Source organism: Lipophrys pholis, assembly GCF_963383615.2.
Source record: "Lipophrys pholis genome assembly, chromosome: 8".
Lineage (NCBI taxonomy): Eukaryota > Metazoa > Chordata > Actinopteri > Blenniiformes > Blenniidae > Lipophrys > Lipophrys pholis.
The window spans coordinates 22,103,425-22,126,258 of NC_137630.1; the positions used below are offsets into that span (position 1 = coordinate 22,103,425).

General features: G+C 39.3%; 2 protein-coding genes across 2 annotated transcripts; both read right to left on the minus strand.

Annotated features, from left to right (window-relative positions):
- Window positions 1–1,107: 1,107 nt before the first annotated feature.
- tcf15 (transcription factor 15) lies at window positions 1,108–2,609 on the minus strand. The gene is made up of 2 exons (XM_080468755.1): window positions 1,951–2,609; window positions 1,108–1,437 (listed from the first exon to the last, which is right to left on the minus strand). Exons 1-2 carry the CDS (start codon window positions 2,419–2,421, stop codon window positions 1,375–1,377), a joined length of 534 nt encoding a protein of 177 aa, XP_080324881.1. The 5' UTR covers window positions 2,422–2,609; the 3' UTR covers window positions 1,108–1,374.
- Window positions 2,610–10,874: 8,265 nt separating this feature from the next.
- srxn1 (sulfiredoxin 1 homolog) lies at window positions 10,875–12,327 on the minus strand (the record flags this gene model as incomplete). Its single annotated transcript, XM_080468757.1, has 2 exons — window positions 12,109–12,327; window positions 10,875–11,084 (listed from the first exon to the last, which is right to left on the minus strand). Exons 1-2 carry the CDS (start codon window positions 12,322–12,324, stop codon window positions 10,875–10,877), a joined length of 426 nt encoding a protein of 141 aa, XP_080324883.1. The 5' UTR covers window positions 12,325–12,327.
- Between the last annotated feature and the right edge of the window lie 10,507 nt (window positions 12,328–22,834).

Sequence of the window (22,834 nt, forward strand, 5' to 3'; positions counted from 1 at the left end):
GAGATTTCCTCTGCTGTTTGGAGGCAAACTTTGCAGCCTTATTCAAAGCGATACCAGACAGCGACTCTGGCTCAGCTGTCTGTATGTCTGAGCTGAAATCTGCCTGTCACTGTTCACCGGAGTGACTTTTTCAGACTGCAGGAGACACAAAGTTATCCACAGCGACTGGGCTGCTTTCGTTAAGCAACTTGATTTCTCAGCATGCATGAAGTATTTTCCAGTCAAACGTTCTCCTGTGCTAAGGAGATCCAAATGCAAGAAATTCTAACAACTACAGGGGGAAAAAAAAACAAAACACATTTGCTTCCTTTTGCAATAAAGTAAATTGAAAAATGTAGTTATGTCATACCGACAAGCACAAGAATATATTCAGGCTGAATCTTCCAGCTGCTGCTGACTTTGAGTTCAACTCCTAACAAGAAGTGACAAACTGAAAAAGACAGGTCTTCTTGAGACTCTGCATTGGGATTATACTTGCATCAATTGCGGCGATTATATGTCAACAAGGTTTCACATCAGTGCTCCACTGTGACTTCTGACCTCTCACCCCATCTCTCCCTGTCCACTGAGTCCGCAGCGGTTGATTTATCCCTCTGACATACCAACAGCTGTGTTGGGGGCTCTGAAACAGTGTGGGCTACTATTTGCCGTGACTAATCGATAGCAGACTTCAAAAAACACCAGTCATGAGATTTCGGGAAAAATACACCATTCACTGACATGAGAAACCCCCAACCTTTTCCTTCATAAACAAAGTCTCTTTCACATTCGAACAAGAGGAAAAAGAGAGAATGTTATGCCATTAAAGAGCTGATATGTAAAGCTTGCAAACGGAGCTTAAAAATATTTGTTTAATTTAACCTGATACATTTCAAATTTTTTAACAAAAATATAAATATTTGCATTGAGTATCACTGATTTTCCAAACTGCAGCAGCCAGTTTCAATTCTAAATATTATTTTCAATAACTGCACATAGAAAGAATGTTTGAGCTTTTCTTGAAGTAGCCTGATTTTTTTTTCCGTCAAAGGCATTTCTTTTGTCAATGTTTAGACCTCATTTGATCAAGACTGCAAACAAGAAGGACATTTTTTCTTTCTTTTTTTAATAAAATATACTTTATTTAAACTTTTCGCCAAGTAGAAAAGAAATACAAAAAAATCATAAGTTTCAAACAAATGCACTGCATCTTTGAAAGTCTTATGCTTAAATTTGTCAGTCAAGTATAAATAGTCTCTTCTTTGGTTCCATCATTTGATCCAGCATGTGTACAATGTGTGCGTACGTGTGCGCGCTCTGCAAAACCAGCTTGGACTCTTCCCTGAGAAAGTCTTTGAGGATTTTCAGGTTGTTGATCATTTCGCTGGTCTTCAGTCAACGTCTCATTCGCAGCGGACCCAGCCCTCGCATTTTCAAGCAGTCTTTTCCATCCTTAATCTGCAAAGAAAAGAGAAGAAGCGGTCAGGAAAACTTTGAACACAGTTTGTCCGTGCCAGACGCAACCGTGATGTTTCTGCAAATCAGGGGACATATATATACATATATATATATATATATATATATATATATATATATATATATGTATATATATGGAGAAAAAAACCCTAAACAATTTAATGTTATTTGTCAACAAATGTAGGCGGAATTATCAGCCACCCTGTGTTTTGCTTTGGGCCGATGATAAAAGTAGCCTTAAAAGCCACCTGTGCGAGGAATTTATAAGCGCTTTTACGCACACGTGTTGAATGCGCGTAAAAGTGCTTTTCACGCGACACATTAAATGGGATAAAACTAGAAATGTAAAGAAATGCGGCATCAGACAGACTTTCTCCATTACACACATTTAAAACTAATAGAGGTCTGAGCCTCTTCAAGGAATGTAGTCCAATGTCACAGGTTAAGCCTTTATGTTGACCATGCATGCGCCAATAAAACCCAAACAGCATGTACCCCTTTTCTCTGGTTGCTCAAACAGAAGGTGCAGATGGTCCTGGGCTGCTTCCCCCCGCTCTCCTCTTGCGCATGGAGGCACGGCTGTCCGTCAGCACTGCCGTCCCCGGTCACGAGCACGTTGGCCAGATGGGCGATGTAGCTGGACGCCAGACGCAGAGTCTCGATCTTGGAGAGTTTTCTGTCCACCGGCTCGGTGGGTATGAGTGTCCGCAGAGCTGTGAAGGCGGTGTTGACGCTCTGTGTCCTGCCTCTCTCCCGGGCGTTGGCCGCGCTCCTCTGCTTCACCACCACCGCCGTGTCCCCGTCCAAGTTGCGCGAAATGCGCCTCCGCTTCTCGGAGGAGCCGCAGTAGCTCTGCTCCGAGCTGCCGTCGCTCTCGCTGCGGTTCTCGTCGTCCTCGGATGTGACCGTGAAATTCGAGTACATTAAGTGCGTCGCCACAGGCCGCAGCATGGCAAAAGTCATCATTGAAAGTCCCCGAATCCCCGGCTCCGGATCTGAAAACAGCCCCACGACAGTTGCCCCTACATCTCAGGATGGCGCAGAGTCTGCGACATGGAACCGGCTGCGTCAACGCGCGTTTTTTTAATTTTTTTTTTTAGGAAAAAGCCGGTGATCTTCTCATGAAGTCTGTTGGCCTTGGTTAAGGATGGACCAGGACTACCTGGTCAGCTGTGCTCTTATAGCTGGATGGGAGGAGCTGCAAGCACTTCTCAGTTACAGTCTCTAATGTGAAACATGAAGCAGTGTTAGAATTACAAAAGAAATCTGAGAGTTTCAATACCAGCAGACACTTTTCTCTATTATTTGTTGTTTCCACTCATAACTGAAATTCAAGGCATTGAAGGGTGTATCCTAAGTAAAAGTGACAATATGCAAACATTAAGTAACAAATGAGGAATAAACTATATTAAATTGTACCTTAAAATATATGTGATAATGCTTAAAGTGACATGATTTACATTAGACGGCTAGATTTGGTGATTTAGTCTAAAACAACAAATACATGATGTGTTTTGTATGTAAAAAATAAATTAACTGCCAAATAAATTATAACTGATTTCATACACTATAACATTAAAATATGTGTTGAAAAATTAAAGTTGGATTCAATGCAATGTGAATGGCAATAAGTTACCAAAAGAAAAATCAAGACAGGTTTGCAAATACTTTTTTCTTAATTATAATACTGAGTGGCACTTACTTTATCCTCAAAATAATTAAAATTTAGAAAAGGTTTAAAAGGTGAAATACAATGTAACAGGGGTGTAATATGTTTTCTCTTTAAATCCAGGGTGTAATAGTTATTTACCTTTGAGCATTATGTGATCAAATACTTGAAATACAGAAAAGGGTACTTGCGTACTCAGTTACTTTCACCACTGCCTGCATGTACATGTGTTTAATGATCACCGTTTTGATGTCAGATGTGTGGTTATGGTCCATTCTGTGCATTTTTTGCACTATAGTTGTCTCTCCTGTTGTTTCATGGTTCACTCTGTCTTTTCAGACTGACATGTTTATGGTTCTTCCACCTGCTGAGGTCTGTTTTTGTTGTCTGGTTAAGTGCTTCAATAAAAGTGAAACCTAAATTACCTCTGCCTAATTTCTCCACAAACCTTCCCAACATCCAAACAACATCATTATGCAGCATATTTCTATGTTAAAAACAGTTTTAGAGCTTCATGGGTTCAAATATATGAAGTTAACCAATTAAAATGTGTTTTCACCAGGGGCATACATTCACTACTGAAGACATTCTAACAGATTTAGTCCTGTTAAACTAAATAATAGCTGTTACGTCTCCCTATTAAGACTGCTTTTGGCTCAAACAGAGGATCACAGGTCAGACAGCAGGAGAAAGTTAAGTGTGAGTAAATAAACAATGAACAGATGATCCCGGGAAGGCAGAGACTTATTTGCTTGCTGCCCTGAGTTCAAAAAAACAAAGCGGTGGCAAATGGATGATTTAGTTCTTCCAAGCCACAGCAGTGGTCACAAGCCAGCAGCACATGCAGCCACTTCAGTGAGCCTCAGCTGCATCAACAGTCGGACGTCAGGCAACCAAACTGTCTGCTGAAGGAGCGCTGAGGTCTCGCAAAGGACAGCAGGAACCAATCAGCACACTCTGTGGAAGAGGATCATCTCTCCAGAGATTTAGCTAACATCACTTTAAATATTATAAACTGTGACGGATCCACACATTAATTTGTCCCACATTGTGTTTTTCTTAGTGGTTAATTACATTCATCATGAATCCTGATGGGAATTCATTGTGCGTCTTTGTGGGTTTTGTGAACCACCAGAGATGCAGGTTGACGCTTTCTGAGAACATCTCTGATTTCACAGAATGGAGAATTGCTCGTTTTTTTTTTTCTTTCATCAGGAAGATGCACATGATGCATGTCTCCACAGAGATGAGGCCACAGCGTGTTGGTTTTACCACCCACTGAGGTCCACACTGTCAGCCTTCAGAAATCTCCTACAACAACAGCTCAGGCTGGGATGCAGAGAAGCAGAATCTTTGTGTTTGTCTTTCACACAGTACAGATTTTAGCACAAGCATTAACTTTAGCAGTCTTTTACATATACAAGTGTCATGTTGTGTCAAGACGCTGGAAAAGTTAGATATAAAATAATTGCTATCTGTTAAGTTGTAGATGATTTAATACAGGTTAGATAACATTTCGCACCACTTACTCTCTTTTATGAATCTCTGGCATGATTAGGAGGAAGTAAACATAATTTCACCAAACCTAGTGGTAATTCTCATTACTGTATAATGCACTTTACTTTTTTTTGCTTGTTTGATTTATTAAATCAACCATTTTGGACTGTGACTGTGCTTGGCAATGATTTAAAGGGTGAAAAAAACAACAACAATGTCCTAGTTCTTGTAATCGGTTGACTTTTGATCTAGAAAATCAACAATGAAATTACCCAACTTTATTCCTTCATAACACAGAGTTCCATTGTTGTGCAAAAGCTATAAAAAACACATCAGGGAGCTCGACATTGTTGCATGGTGCGACACGTCCTTCATTTAGTGGATCCCACGCAAACACTGTCCTGCTGTGCTAAATACCCACTGCAACACTAAATCTACAGCTGAAAATAGACTCCCAATAAATACAGGACTGAGACCTGTGTGAGTAATGATGCCTAAACTCTAGAGTGGCCCAGCTTTTATTTAAACTTAAATAATGTAAACGTGGCCTGGTTTCAAACATCTTCAGTATGAATAAAATATGCTTGAGGCTGAGAGCTAAAAAAAAAAAAAAAACAACAAAAAAAAAAAACAAGCCTGGGGAAAAAACACGCGGGGCTTTAAAAGGCAGTCTATTCATTAATCCAGCAATTTGTTTTGTCCAAGCCTTAAAAGACTTTTCTGTTTAGTTCCCTTTTGTAAGTCAAAATTATTTCATGCCAGAAGTCTTAAAATTACCTTCAATGTCCCTGCCGGCCCTCTTCTTCAAAATAGCAATGCACTTAGTAGTATTGGATTCGTATTGAGTCTTGCCAACTTCAGTGTTAAAGTCCTCGGTGAAATTACAGCACTCATCTGTCATTCCTAAAATACCCTAAGTAATACATCAGTCTATCTTCTATACCACTTTATACTCAGCTTGTGGGATGCTGGAGCCGGTCCAAGCTGACTAAGGCAGTGTACACCCTGCACAGGTCCACAGTCCATTATAGGCAATGATTAATATATTTGGTGTTTTTAATTAAGTCTTTTTCATCCTGTATTGTAAGAAAAGATGCACAGCCATTAGTGAAGGCTATTGAACAACAGCTATCAATAAATAATGATGAACATATTTCTGAGGGAGAAAAATCCAAATGTCAGCTTAGTTTAGTTTCACCGCACAGCTGTAATGAATTAATGAATAAATAACGTGAAATGAGCTGATGTCACAGCAGATATAATGAGCTTTTTCTAGTCAATTAAATCTGAAAAGGTGTTTCTAATGATTCTGGATCTTTTGTGTGTCACACGGTCTCTGTGCTTATGGCTTTTGCATTTATTTTCTTGTTTGTTTGTGTAAAGCTGTTTTACTTTTAGGGACACACGACCGAGAAGGAGCTCTGCTATGAAGGGAATAACGAACTGTCAATTTTATTAAAAGACACAATTCGTACTGAACGCAAAGTAAAGATGATGAATACAAACGAAAAGACCCAGTGTAAAACAAAATAATACAACAGGTGTGACAGCTGCGGGCTGATATGAACACATACTGCACCTCATTTTCCAAAGTCACTGACAACAAAATGTTTTAATGAGGAAATAGAGGAATGAGTCAAAATCTTGGTTTGAAAGGTTGATGTGTGAGATAGTAAGTTTAGACATAAATTAATGATTTTTAAAATAATGCATTAAAGTGGGCACTTTAAGATGGAAAAAGATAGCAATAAAAAAAAAATGCATGGGAGATGTGGGAGTGAGACGTGGAGGGGCGAGACCCCCTCATACCTTGGAAGATTGCCCTCTGGTTACAGGTATATTCAGAATACAAGCAAAACTCCAAAAGCATCATGCTGTACAATACATTTTCCTCACAAGGCCAATTCTCAGTGTAAACTCTCTGATCAGTTGGTCACATTCACTGCCAGCGTTTAAGCCTCGGTATTTGTTCTGGGGCCTTTTGGGAAACACAACCTATTTCTATTATACCACATGTATACTTCCACAAAGCTACACGGAGAAGGTGGTTTAAGCACAGTGTGTCTCTGTGCTGAGGTCAGAGGGTGGATACGGCATTGCAAATCTGGCACAAATTACACGCCTGCAGCCACCAGTAGTCTGAGCGAATTCCGGATAGGAAGCTGTGAGAAGTCCTCGTCGCCTCCAACACCTTAACTCTTTCAAAAGGATTTGGCTCTAATGCCTTCTCGGGTGGAACAAATGGGTGAGCTGGCTCACCAGAGATCATTTTTCAGCTCCATTTTAGATGTGGACTAACTCTTACAGGAACGCCAGAATCAATTTTGTAAGGTCTGAGCAGTCTAATTAGGGTACTTTGTAGGAGAGGAGTAATCACTTCATAGGAACATTCTGAGAGACATATGCCTCATTAAAGATGTGTCAAAGCAGATTTATTTTATGATGCATTGTCAGGGGTCAGGGTGGGACGTTATAATGGAAAAATCCTGGATGACACATTAAGTTAAATTATTTCGTTACACACAGGCATGGACGGAGAGCGCTTGTTCACTCTTTACTTCACTGAAACAGTGAAACTTCAAGACAATTTTTAAATGAACCCAAACAATGAGTGGTTATGTGTCACCGATGGAGGTTGTTCTAAAAATTATTAATCACTTTAATTCTCTCTTGTTTCTGGCACCAGCTCATCAGCCCAAAACAAGGGTAACATAACTTGTTTGACACAAGTAATTACAGAAAACTGGTTCACTGCTTTCTGAAATGTGTGCTTTGACATCATTTCAACAGTCCTGTCACTTTGAAGGTCTGCGGTGCCTCTTACCTTTCTTTTAATTATAAAAACCTACACATTTGATAGCGTGTTCACAAACTAAGTTGCTGTTTAGAGTGCCACTCTCTCCTCTGTGTCGTCTAAAAATAGCACAAGAAAGGAAGAACGTTTTCAGAAGTCCTGTTCGCACACTGGGAAAAATAAACTCTCAAATTCCAAAATCCGCTTCTAAGTTTTTCATCATTGATCACACTGTTGTTGGTGGAGTCAGTTACAAAAATAGTCTGTCAACTTGTTAGACGACACTCCGATAGACTTGTACTGTTGCACTTTTTGAAGGATATTTCACAAGTTTTTTTTCTCCCCTTAATCATCATACATATTTTATTATTGTTTCCAAAAGTCTAATAGTTTGTTGTTATAGCCTTTTTTGTAATGCAGGTAATGTCTTGCTGGATTATGCTGAACGGTTACACAAGCTATTTACAGATATGCACACATATGCATCTTTTTCAATAAAATGCACAGTATGCAAAAAAGAAGAAAGGGATTTCAGTTATGCCTTATATGGCATTCAGTGCATGTTTAAAATAAACACAGAATGGATTTGAGCAAATCTGATCTAAAAAAAAAATTTATGTTTTCCATATTTTCATGGTAAAAGAATAATCTTGTGTACTAACTAGGAGTGAGAGATGCTTTGCAAGAGTAAAATACCAAATTCTGGGTTTTTTCTAATAAATTCTTATAATCCATTGTGATTCTGGGTGAAATGGGACCAAACATGACAGTTATAAACTATAGTCACTTAACAGATCAAGTGTCAATATTCCGTTGCTCCGTTTAGGAAATCTTACTTTGTGTTTTGATGTAGAAGAGATTATAAAAAGAGAAAATCAAAGCCTGCAGAGGAAAATCAATGTGAGAAGCAACGCGTTAAGTTCTTTATTACAACAGCTAATAGTAAAGTAAAGTACATGAGAAGTGTCCCAAAATTGATTTAACCAAAAATGTTTCAATCCGGCTATAATTTAAGAATGAATACAGTTTACATTCTCACATTTTGCGTACAACGTCCAGCTCTCTGAGCATGTACAGGTGATTGAACTCCAAATCTAGGAAATTATTCGTCGTCACACTTATTGTCAACCCAACAGAACAATCAACAAGTAACTTCAACAACTACCACCTTTCACCAAAACAAGAAATCAATAATAATAATTTAAAAAAAAAGAAAAGACATGCTTTTGTAAAAGAAAAAAAGGCCTCAAACAGTTCCTCTTCTTAACTGCCCAAGCCTCCTTGATCTGTTCAAATCCTGAAAGATAAGGCATGCAGAACCACCCATGGAAACCGCTCCCCGAAGCAACAGGTGCAATGTATTTTTTCCATACCAGTATTGCGTGTCAAAACCCCTTTGAGGATATGGTTACTTCCAGACAGTGAGTGAGCCACAGGAAATCTTCTCACACGCGACGATTCAGGGGAGAAATTTAGAGCCCTTTAGGGCCGGTCGGTAAAAGCTGCCCCGGGTCTCCCTTCATTTCCTCGATGGCCACAAAGGGAAATCGGCAGGCAGCTCAGAGCTTGCATTGTGAGAGCGCTGATGTCGGAAAAGCCCTGTTTCGATGTATAGCTCACCTATATTATTCTGTAAAGTTCCTTCCTCCAAGACAGAGGGAAGGGAACTGCTGTCTGACTTGATTTAGTAAGTGGAGCCAGTTCCGAGGTCAGCAACAACAACAAAACAACGCATGATGTAATACATCAAAGCATTCACTGAAGATTACTCTTGACGTTTACTGTAAGAAGAATGCATTTATGCTCGCAATTGACCTTTTAATGCATTGTCACAGGAGGACGAAGTAATCAGTCAGGTTACGTTTGATTTCATTTTTAAAAGATTGTATCTGATGTTACTTTGCTCCAATGTTGTTGTTTTTATATAAACACAATGGAACTTCCACTCCTTTGTCACAAGCACAATCTGGGAGGTTCGATTCAAGATATTTTTTCGAATATCACGAGAGGGAGAGGAAGACCGATGACAGGCAGAATGAGCAGACTCAGCAACACTCGACAACATCTTGCATTTTGTCAACCTGATGTTTCCAAAACACCTGATTCCTTCCCCAAACCATCTGGTCTATAGGCTCCTCTCTGCTGCCGAGCTGTCTGGTCCGTCACAATCAAAGTTGACTGTGCATGAACAAAGTGTGTGAACAGCGCTCAGAAGCTGGGGACTGCGTGACACCTGATCCACTGAGATTTTATTAAGTTCTCAAGAACATGAAAAAATATTCACACTTGTTAGAGTCGTGTTTTTCTACCGTAGCTACTGGAGAAGAAAAAAAAGTGTCCTTTTTGACATATTGATTCTCACATTACATTCCCTTGGTGTCATTTTGATTTCTAAAATTAAATAGTGCTGCTAATTAAATAAATAACTCTGACTACAGGGACCTTTCTAATATAATTTCAGACAAAAATAGCTCAACTAAAGACGATGTGTATTTAAATCCTCCACAGGACTCGGCAGGAGGGACTGAAAAGGCAGACTTGAAGGAAAGCCACCGGTGGATACAGCAGGGGCTTTTTCAAGTGTCAAGCAGCAAATAGCACAAGTGTAAATAAAAACAGTAAAAACTGCTGCTTGAGTTTTGGTCTGCATGCCCTGTGCTACACTTGGTTCACCGGTACAGCTGAACACAACAGGGAGATCATTAATATTATGAGAAGTCTACTCACTTTTCAGAGTCATAATAATGCTTTTGAAAAGACTTCAAAATAAGTGAGAATCTTTAAATGGCCTTTATTGCCAGGTAAATAAATGAATGCCTCTTCATCATGACAGTTTTTCCATGGAAACTATGATCATATAAATATATATGCAATTAAAATGTATATCAAAAGATCTAAATTACTAAGAAAGAGATAAACAATTAAGAACAATAACACAAATACTTCTCAAACATGATAATATCATGCCTTTCACCGAAGGGTTACATTTCCCCCTGCTGGTAAACCTTTTACTCTGCAGTCACCGGCTGTATTCAGAGGAGTCACAGTTGTCCAGTATCAGTGACCCAACCTGACCAAGTCTCCATCCATCCATCCATCCAACTTCAATGCTGCTTTATCCAACTTAGGATTTCGGGTGCTTGAGAAAAACCCAGGTGACGATGAGTGAAGCTGTGAACAGATCGCCAGGCCATCACAGGGCAAATACACAGAGACAGACAATCAGACACTCACAGTCACACCTTTAGTTATTTTTAGAGTCTGTGGGGAGAAGCTGGAGTACCTGGCAAAAACCCACACGCACAGAGACAACATGCAATCTGCACTCAAATCTGTGGACCTTCTTTTTATGAGGCAAGAGTGCAAACCACTAAACCACCGTGCAGCTCGAGTCTCCCGACACAAGAACAAACGGACCCCCCCCCCCCCCCCCAAGAACAGAAGTGCGCTCCTCCAGTCTCACAGCAGATCAGGCGTGGAACCCCCCAGGTAAGTGCTGAGGTCCGAGATGTTTGATCTGATGATCTTGGCAGGAATCGTTGGCATGTTTAACCTCTGATACGCAGCAAACCTGTGACAGCCACCGAATGAGTAATAGTAATTTCCGCCTTCCCTGCCTTTGATCCAGAGCACATCAATAGGAGGAACGGTGCTGATGTCTGCCGTTTCCTGAAAGCAAAGCCGAACTTTGATTTAATGTAAATGACATTGGAACAGACAAGTGGAAATTTTGAAAGTGTGTATAGAAAAACAAACTAGCCTGTGTAAGAACATTTTGAGTAGCAATGTTTATGTCCGTACATTTGCAACTCATTTGAAAATTTTGTTTTACCATGCGAAGGACAACAAATGATAATGAATTCATATATGCATATACACTCTGAGATCTGCAACAGCACTAAAAGATTCTGTGTTCTCACCCTTCTCCACAAGAAAACAAAATGAAATGTGTGGCAAAAAAAAAGACAGGTCTCTTGAATTATAAACTTTAAACAGTTTATAAACTCCAGGTATTCTGTCATTCACCAAGGTGACTTGGAAAAAATATATAATGAAATCATTATCATGGTATGTATACAAGATATATCAGTTTGTCTCAGGTTAAGTAGTAATTTCTGGTTGAAAGACAGACTTCCAGAGTTTTTATTTTTTGGTCCATAAAATAAGATATTGATGACCTTCCATTGCCTATAACTCTTATTGTGGTAGACATTTCCCATTTGCCAAGCGTATTCGGTGCTGAAAAGTTTAAAGCTGGAAGGTCTTCATCTAGCATGTAACAGTTGTGTTGTTTCACTAACGTTTATCTTATTCTGATTTCTTTCAATCGTATAACAACTTTTAAATAAAGAAATTTTATTTAAACAAAGTAGTTTGAATAGTACTCCCAACATATGAGTATAATACTCATATTACATGTGGTTTTATAACAACATAACTTTCATTGGAATGTAACAGTGGGAGCACTAGAGCACAAACGTTGATATCAACATCCTGTCCCAATGTTTTGGAGACGTAGCTCCTAACAAAAACGAAATATTGTTAATGTCATTTGGACTTTAGGGATTGTTTTTATAATTGTACATTGCTTTGATTAGAGTAGTTTTGACAAGAATAACACCTGTGTCCAGGCCAGCTGCGGGCCCTGTACCTGATATGACCTAAGAAAGTGACAGAGATGATTATACTCTACCTTTATTGTGCCCATCAAGCTCTGGACCTTCTGCTCGTCCAGTTCTGGAGGAAAGGGTCTGATGATGACCTGCAGCGGGACGTTATGAACCTCCTCCACACTGTCCGAGTGAATGGACCTGTTGTCACCGTCTGTTGACATGATGGACGTGTTTCTGCTGGATGAAAACACCAGATTCCTTTGAGTTTTATTCGCGACGTGCCACAAACGAAGCATTTGTCACGCTCGGTGTTTGTTTACTTCCTGGAGTTAGCAGGGTAGGATCAAGAGCAAGATCTGATTGGCTGCCGTGACTGTCAATCACACATAGATCACGCCCCACTTACGTCAATTGGTTTTACGTCAGTTCGAGTAACAAAACTTGATTTATATGTACTTTTGTCAGGGTTTGGTTTCCTTTTATGAGCAACAAACTAAAGTTCACAACTACCATTGAGGTTTCAGCGGAACTTGTTAGCATAAGTTTATAACGTGGGCTGGAAGTCATGAAGCAACATTTATTCTCTTCTGGAGTAAGTCCAATTTTCTCTCAATTTTCCTTTTTGTCATCCATTATAGTCACAAACTTACAGCTTCTGAACTATCATATACATATAAAACGTTGTTTCTTCTTAATGGAAGGACTACTCGAATATTTTCAGTGAAATTAGCGTAAAACGGTCCAGGTGTGAGGAATTGAAACATGAAAAAATAGCTGAAGCTTTTGAATAAAACTGTACTGAACCACACTGTTACATTTCACAAAGTTACTCCTCAAAGTCAATGTTACTTTTAAACCACATTTATTTGCATTACAAATTAGCTTAAAATGACTTAGAATTTGTATTATCAAATCACATTTTCTATACAGACAATGACTTGTATATCCAAAAAGAAAAAAACCACACAATTTCAGTTTTATACAAATGTAACTACTCTCTTTTTGAGGACATTGGATATAGAAATGTAGTTCAAAGGATGTTACCTTAATTTAAATTGTGGGCATAATTCGTGAGACTTGTAAATTGAACATTGTATTATTGTTCAAGTATAATACTCATAATATTACAACTAATGCCATTACAGAAATAACAGGCATATTATTATGCTAATACAATGGGGTTTAGTTGAAAACACAACTACACACATCTACCACTGCACTAGCCAAATATTTTTTTCAACCAATCATATTGTAGCATTTCAATGCATTGCAGGGTCTTGCTCATGACCTTTATGACCACACCTCATGTTGCAAAACTGTAATCATCTAAATCATTTCTTGAATCATTTCAATATAGCACTACCACATGATGTGGTAGAATTGGAAATTGAGCAAAATCTCTGAGGAATATCTCTGGCACAGTGTTGAATCTACACAATCTACAAAAATGAACGGAGTTTTGAAGCCAAAAGGAGGTCAGATCAGTTACAAACCAGATGTATCCATTGCTGTTGGTTATAGGCGGAGATACATGAGATATAATAAAATGGGCTAACAGTTGATGCATTAACTGATACTGGCTTTGAAATTGAATTTCAGTATTTGACCTTGAAATGACAATTTCTGCTGATATGACAGGCTGACAGAACGGAGCTTTAGCTTTGCATGATTTGTGACTCAATGAAAGGGTCAAAACTCACATCTGAGCAAAAAGCACGTTGACAACTTTCATTGAGCCAACATGACAAGAGGAGAGATTTGTTTCTGTATGCAAAAGCAGGTATGTACAGCTCCATCAGCAGTAAATACCGACGCAATCTAATCTTGCAAAAAAGGTAATCCAATGTCACACACTGGTAGAGATACACATTGTAATTTAAAATAAAGCTCCAGATTGTTCGATGTGTCTTTCATTCTATTTGTCTATTTGTGGTGAACAATGATTGAAAGTTATTACATTTCATCAGGTACTCAGAATGCAGATATTTTCCATCTCTTTTGGCCGATGGTTGATACTGATGCTGATGTATGCATATATTTTCCACCTGATGTCAGAGAACATAAAGTATTTCCTCTTCTGAAATTAACGCATCAAGCCTGCTTTTATCGAGCTGGCCCACTGGCAGTTGCAGACGTAAAATAAATTGCTTGTCAAATTGTAAATGTTCAGTGGGCTAAATAATAAATACCACGTCAACTTAGGTTTTCTAAAACATGGCATATTTATTTTTATGTAACATTTTGTGTCAAACAAAACTCTAGGATTCTTCAAACCTCAATAGGTTTGAATACTTTACCATGGTTGTGTCCTAGAGACAACAGACGCAACCAAATAACTGTTTTTCCATGTGGTGAAACCATGAAGCATTTACATATAGTTACAGGACCGACCGTTCATTTTAATGTGCCATTGATATTGTGCATCAAACAAAAACATACCGTCACCTCTGATAGGTGTTGGCCTTCTTTCCTGATTCAAGTTTAAAGATTATATTGTAAAATTACCTGTTGGAAAAGGCAGGTTACACCCTGGACTGGTCAGCGGTCCATCACACGGCAAAGACACAGAGAGACACAGACACAAATTCACACGTGAAGCCAATTTTCAAAGTAGAGTCATCAGTTAGCCACAAATGCTGCCTGTTCTTGCTTTGGACAACCTGAGAAAAAAAAAGCCTTTCATGTTTTGTTAAAGTATGAATTCTTTAAAATAACTGCACATTGTTGGTAATTTTAACGCCTAGAAAGTGTAAAATCCAATTATCTGAATTGATTGGTTGGTTATGAATCCTGAAAGCAGAAATCTAATTAGACTTAATGACATTAGTTATTTATTTGTTGAATGTTGCTTATTTCAAAGTCAGGAGCGGTTGTTTGAAGGTGGACGCCTTTTTATCCCTTTTTATTGAGATTAATGCTTTGATGTTTGCACCAGTATTTTCACTGATTATTGTTACTGTGAATTTTTTAAAGACTTATGATAAACACTGGTTTGGAGCAGGTGTTCATTTTTGCATTTGGAATAGCATGTAAGCAATGCTGTGAGTGGGTCTTAGCGGCAAGAAACTTACTGCAAAAACCACAATGCCAAGTATTTGAGAAAACTTCAAAATCACATTTATTTTTGCCAAATCACGCTGCCCTACTTGCTTTCTAAAACATCCTACTCACTAACAAGTGTCACCATGAAGAGATCAGCAAGCAACCTGTCAGGATTCATGATATTGTTGCTGGTCAGTGTAGAATATTATTATCTTGCTAAGACCTCAGATAGAGGAAGTAGCAGCAGTATATACGCCAGGCTTCTGAAAACAGGTCAATAAAATCCTATTGATAAGTAACTCTAATAGAAGTAGTTCATAAACAAGTGTGAACAGGTAAATAGAACATTAGGGTTAACTGGTCTGCTTCTCAACACACATTTCAGAGCATGTGCATGTAGTACTAAACACACACTAAACACATACTCGGCCAAACACTCCCTCATTAAAATTCACTCCAGCAATTAGTCATGCAGTTAAAAAGAGCCGCCACAAGCCCAGAATCCTTTGGTGACAGTAGTTTTTAATGAGGTCATTGTTTTGTATTGTCGACTGTTGCGTGATATAGGCTCCAGCCTTCAAAGTGCACTACTTCTTGATTTTCTATTTTTGCAGGAATTTCAAAGAGCCAAGCAGGTTGCTGTGGTTACAAAAAGGACGTCTGGGCTCGCAGCTTTGCACAGGTAAGTAGAGAGCTTCAAAGATCTGCGGCAGTGGAGTGGAAACAGAACTATTGTTGTTTTCTCCAACCCACTGCAGCAGCATCTTCTAATGAGACAATTAAAAATGATTTCTTGGACAGGAGAGGCAGGCCATTATATTGAATTATTACAAATTCTTTGAATTACAATGGCAGCGCCTTTTATGTTGATTAATTGGTCACACGGGGATCAGTTACAACATGAAAGAGGTCTATATATAGTATGTGATCATTAACAGTAGTATTCAGTATATTATTATATACCCTTGTAGAATAAAACTGAGAACAATACGTCCTGTAATGTAGATGTCATGCTAAATGTAATCAACTTTTTTTTCCTAGTTGTTAAGTGATAGTGCAGCAGTCTGGTCTTAGAACTGAAAAAGAACATCAACTTAGCTTTAAAGCCACCTGACTTTTCTTCTTCAAGTTCACTTCAGCTGAGACCAGCATACCAAAACACTCCTGTTCGGCTGTAATATGCTGACACGGATGACACAGCCGGCTGCATGACTTTGTGTTTCTGTGTGACTTAACCGCAGTCGCAATAAATATGTATGATGACATATCCACCCATGGGCATTCAATACTTTATGCAACAGTCAAATTGCTGCTTTGCTGCCAATCAAAATGCAGCTCATCACGCGCCAAAAGAAAACGGCGTCACATGAAGAGAAGAGGGCCTGTCATTCAAAGCGTATAGACATGTAAATCATCTCCTGTGCCGGCGTGTGTTCAGAGTCCCACCACACTCTGCGTGACCCTTTGCTGTCACAGCAGGACTGCGTTCGAGTCACTAACATATCTCAATTACTTAGATTGAGTTAGTCACACAGGTACAGCGGCAGGTCACGGAAGAACAGTTCCCACATAATGATTTGCTGTTAATATTAGATTTCAGTCCCGGTGGGATTGTCACACTTAGAGCAGCTGGAGAAAATTACCTGCCAGCTTTCTGACAGAGAAGTGAGCTATATTTATTTATGCCTTCCGCTTTTTTTTCTTTTTTTTGTTACGCAGTGACATGCTTTTGTAGTGATAATTATTTTGACGCCTTCAAACTATAGCTTTGTGACAGATGAATTTGTGTGTGAAATCATAACACGGTTTAGCAACAGTGGCTGTTGCGGTGTTTGCGGCTGAACGTGTGACTGATTCGTTCTGTGATGTTGATTATTCACCAGCGGCTCTGACCGTCTAAATCTATGAAATTATTTTCTGCGCTATCTCCTTCGAGTACAGCTGCCCAGAATGAGATTCCTGTTTAATGATCTTCCATTTCCTTGAAACGAATTTGCTCTCCAGCCCTCATCCAGAGAGAGAAAACGAGGTGCTTGGGACTGAGGTTGTTTAGATGTGGATTAAGCTGCAGCCTTTCTTTCCATTTACACTTGGCTCAGTTCAGTAACCTTACACTCACAACAGAAGCACTCTTACGGGGTTTTTTTTTTTCAAGCTGTTCGAGCCTAAATATCAACATAGAACAGCACAGAAGAATTGTTAAAATCATTATTTTTATTATTTTTTATCTCGTTTTAATCAAATTTTTCTAGTCTGTCTATCTATCTTCTCAGTCCAAGGTCAGGTCTTTAGAGGCGTCTTGCCGTCCAAATAATTCACCAACAGAAGATATTTCATTTATTGTCAAGAACAGTAAAGAAAAGTATGGCGTCCTCATATTTTGGTGTAACAGAATCTCTATTTCACTTTCATTTTGGCCGATAAACGTTATCACTTCATTTTCAGAATGCGTAAAATTGCTGATTAATTGTTTGTCACGAATCTAGTAATCATTCCATTCCACTAAATTACAAACCTTTTAGCCGTAAAGACTTGACTCTCCTAGTTTCTTTCTGCATTGTATATGAAGGGAGAAAAAAGGAGCTATTTATGGAGTGCCCTCCTTGACTTTCGCCTGAGTGCTGATGACAAGTTGGATATCTTAGATGCATAAAAATGCGATTTTGACACGACTTCAAAAAGAGAAGCATACGGATGAGGTGGACCCTCTGCCAACAGAGAGACGAGGAAACAGATGGGTTTTACACAAACAGCACAAACATCAAGAACACTGAGTTAAAGAGCTTGGCAGTCTCACTTGATGAAACAGTGAGGAATGGAGGCGCTTTTAATGAGCATCTCTCCTGTGATGCAGAATGTGAAAAGACAAACTGTTAGCTCTTAAAGGCACAGTTACAGTTGGTTGGTCCGGCCTGGATGAAATTGATAGCCTCACTAACCTCTTGTTGAGCGAGTGTGGTCAGTGGGTAAGCAGATTGATTATGCTGCTGATATAGTGTAATCAGTTTGTGATGGAATATCAGTTTAACAATAGACTCATGAAGAGCAGGATTTCCAGGATACAAATATGCACATAAGTCATCACCAAACTGATGGTTATCACAATATGAAGCCTTTTAGGAGTTTTGTCACAGTGCTCATGCTGATGGTTGGTGATCAGCCAACAGATGGCGCCAGATGTATGATCAGGGTCAGAGCAAGGGCCAGCACCAGTTAACGGAGGGTTCAATTGAGCAATGTGGTTTGCTTAATTACAAGAATGACTAGTTGTTTGCTTTGTCATGTGAGAGCAACTGAGAGCCACCAGCTGCAGCTAAACAAAAACAGTTTCAAGAGCGATGTTGCATTAATATTCCTTCAGATGGCCAGCGAAGACAAATTATCAACCCGGTCTCTCCATTTTGTTATTGTTTGCTTGAATTTTACTTTGGATCACCAAAATGCCAACAAAAACAGAAAACAAAAGACCGACTCCTAAACAAGCTCGGTTGAAATCAAACTAAATAGCTAAAATGTTCATTTTAGGACATCAGAAATCATATATTATTTAAAAAAATAATTATTTTCATAATAACTCTCTGTTGAGTCGTGAAATCATCACGTAACTTTAATTTTGTGGATTTCTCCTTGTTACAAAATGTAAGTAAGTTCTGCTACATTACACCTGACAACATGCTTCAATATTGTTAAGTACACAGTAAGTGCTCACAGTCTCAAAAATATTTCACTGGTTGTGATAACAGCAAGGATGTCAATGTGATTCTTAACATGTAAACTCAGATGTTCAGGGGACAATGAAATCACCAAGAATTGTGATTGTAAAACGTTTGCTGATGAAATGTAATGAACACAAGTGCTTTCCAAACTATGAATAATTGCTAATGTTGTTTCTGAATTAAAAATGTTATTAATAACTGGGAAGGTTTGGGTGTAAAAATCTCAGTATTTCAGCAATCAATATTTCTCACTATTTTTTAAAAGCTTAATGTCGGCCAGAGGACAATATAATCTACTTTAGATTATAAAGAGGATTTGGTTTATTAATGATTTCTTTAAGGTACAAATTGACAGTAAAGTGGGAATTGTTCATCTGTCCCATCCGTCTCAGCTCAAGCTCAGTGCGATACAGTTTACTGTGATAAACAGAAACAGCGACATGTCAAGGTTTGCAGAATTGTTTTCCCCTATTTATTATAATAATTCATGGTTTCCTGCTCAGTGTGGTTGTTGCCTCTGCTGCTCTGTTAGTTTGGTGATCTTGTTGCAACCCCTCAATCCATCACCAGGCAGGCATATTAACTCTCAGACAGCCGCTCGGAAGATGACTGTGTGCTCAGGTCAGTATTTTTGAGACGTCGATGTCACATGCTCAATTTTGCATGTTGTTCTCAATAATTTACCTAATGTGCTCTGAGTGTGAGTGGCAGTGGGAGGTGCCGGCTCCGTACGCAGAGATATGTATGCAGGGCCACGGCTGCCCTACCTGCCTCCCGGTGCTGATGGCTCACGGCGGCTGTTGTTGCACACGCAGCACACCCACGGGTGATGTAATTGGATTCCATGGGTCCCCATTTTACAGTCCATTGCCATGTAATGAAATCAGTTATTTACTTTCATCATAAAATCTGATAAGGGACAACATCTGCCGGGGTAAAGTTTGAGTGAGGACTGCACATGAATGTTGATGCGCACTCTGCAACGTCCTGATCTGCGGCACCATGAGCCGTTGCTGCTTGTGCTCAAAGCAACACTTGGTTGTGAACTTTCTGCTTTGCTCAACACGTGAAAACTGACACGACAGTTTATTTAGTTGTGTTCAGGTAAAAGCACGGGCAGTCACAGCTGAAGAGAGGAGTGTGCAGCAAAGTGTCTTGTTCCTGAGTCCCTGCTCTGCTCTGCTCTGCTCTGCTCTGCTCTGCTCTGGCTGCTGCCTCATTATACTGCTGCTGTGCTGCTGGAGGACACTGAAGGACACAAGCGATTGAATTCAAGTGTTGTATATTCCCTGGAAACCAATCAAGAAAAGCCCCAGAATAATAATCCCTGTCCGCTGTCGTGATTCATTTTTATTTTGTTCCATATTTTTCTCTGGCTTTTGAGTCACTCAGGAAGAGTAGTTCCAGCATAAAATCAATGTTCCATTAAAATTTAATGACCAGGAAGGGCTTAATAGTGGTGGAACAGATGCCTCTGCTTTTGATAACGCCGACATCTCAGGAACTCTTATTCAAAGCTCTATTGGTGTTGTCAGGTCCTCTGACCGCTTCTGTGGAAAACAAAAGGGGTATTGGCATCTCTGCGCCTCAGAGCGGTGAAATTAAAAGTTAGTAAGTTGACAGTAAAGCTCATAAAATCCCTCAAACATTGACAGAGAAAACTACAGCTGATGACACATTAACGTCAATTACTCAGTGTGTTAATGTTGACTAAGGGCTACTCCAAATAGATACCAGACTCGCCATTTTTCTCATTGTGCTCGACATTATACAGTCACATATTAGAAAGGAAATTAATAGGATGGAACAAGCAAGCGAATGAACATCTGCTGCTCTGCTCTGTGTGTGTGTGTGTGTGTGTGTGTGTGTGTGTGTGTGTGTGTGTGTGTGTGTGTGTGTGTGTGTGTGTGTGTGTGTGTGTGTGCGTGTGTGTGTGTGTATGGCAAAGCAATGAAATAAGCGTTACTTGATTAATACAATTAATTGAGCTCTTTTTAAAACAAACCACGAGTGGACGTGCAGGTTCCTTGTGCTATTGTTTTTATTAACGTTATCATTGCTATTGTTGTCATCATTATTAACTGTAGCAGAACAAGATAAATCAAAACACCCCTCAGCAATCATGGCTTAAGTTTCTTCATACTCGGCTGGAACAGAGAGAAAGAGAGAGAAAGAGAGAAAGAGAATGAGAAAGAAAGTGGAAAATCTTAATCAGTTTTTTTTTTTCTTTTTTTTTCTTTGAGGACCATATGGAAGGTTTCAAGCAGCCAACCATATGTTGAAGGCTTTTGTCATGGAAATCATACTTTTTGGCACTTTTTCATTGCGCAGCCAAGCCGGGCACATAAATAAAAGAAAACAAGAACAGAAAAATCATACAGAAACATGATCAAATCTTTGAGAATACACAGAGTTTGAAGTTTTTGTTTGTAACTTACAACAGATAGCTTTTTAATCAAGACACTCCCTGATTCACGTGGCCACCCAGACTGCAATTGGTACCTGTATTTGTCTTTTTTTCTTCATTAAAAAAAGACAACATGAATATAAAAAGAGCAATTAAATGTCCACATGCATTGTCATATTATTGCTGTGATATATATACAAATATATTTACAAAATCGTCAAAGAGGAACAATGTTTCCCTACATCTAAATTCAGTAGTTTGGAATCAAATTGTGCCTCCTCTGTAATTAGTAGTTTCTCTAAGGACAATCTGTAATACTGCCAGGTTTAGAAACAAGCCTACAGGTACAGTACATTTCCAATTGATGTTTTTAATGATCTCAGTGCTTTTATCTCCCTTATTAAAACACAGTCCCCAGGATTTGGAGATACATTACGTCCGGCTCTCACCGTAAAATACAGAACCCATAAAAGAATCAGCTGGAAGTAACGTTTTCTGCATTAGTTCAATGATACAGCGACGTGCCAAACTGTGTGTTCTGCAAGTTAATCAGGAGACAGGTGGTTTGAATGCTCTCATGCAGTGATTCAGCTGTAGCACTTAGGCGACCATTGACAGGATGACGGTGAAACAGGATAGGATGGACAAACAGAGCAGAAGCTATTATTTACTCTCTGTTCTCCTCGATTTTAGTGGGTTTTTTTTTTTTTCTTTCTGTTTTGTTTTGTTTTTTAGGGCGAGCTCAGCATTACTGTGATCGTGTCATCCATTTGGAATATGCAAATAGCTGACAGTGCATTTGCCTGCTGGTGCTTGACCTTCCCCTTGGAGGTCGCTCACCGACTCAATTACGCTCCCTATCTGCAGTCTGTCTGCAAACACCTGTTATCCTCCCACACTCCGCCACCCTCCGCCAATCCCACTTCAGCACATCTCATCCTCGCTGCGTCTGTTTAGAGGCAGTTGGGACAGGCTGGGGACGGCCGGCGGGGAGGGGAGGGATGCGGGACAAATGATGTGGGAGTTGGAAGTGCATTACAGCGCAATGTTTTATTACAACAATCTTGAAAACTTTCTCTACAAAGGCCGCTCACGTCAAGATCATTACCATTAGTGCTTGTTAAGACACACGTCCAGTACATGCAGCCACCCTAATGTCATCTCAGAGGGAGTCTTCCCTTGACACCTCAGAGAGTTGTTTGGAGCGACAATGGACACATCTGGGAGTAGTACAGTAAATTCAACTATATTTAAATGTCAGTGACCTAAATGAGAATAATTGCAATCCTGTTGTGTAATAACCTTCTAGCAATTCAGTCAATTCTCACCTACATTTCAGCTGCCAGCAGATTTTATTTAGGTCTTTAAAACAGAAGACTTTATTATTAAGGAATATCCGCCTCTTCCAGACAATTGAACACTTGTAGCAGGTTTGAAATTGCTGTTTAAATGATTGAATGTTGCTCGCAGTTGGTTCATCAACAGCATTTATTGCTTTTGCACCTTTGCAACCCTGGTATAACTGAATTACACCTACTTTATTCCGCTGTTTTATTTTAATGGTGTTTCATTTTCTGGGTGACATCCATTTCTGAGAATTTCTTATTGCCTGAGATTTAAAGGCCAAAAATCTCCATTTAG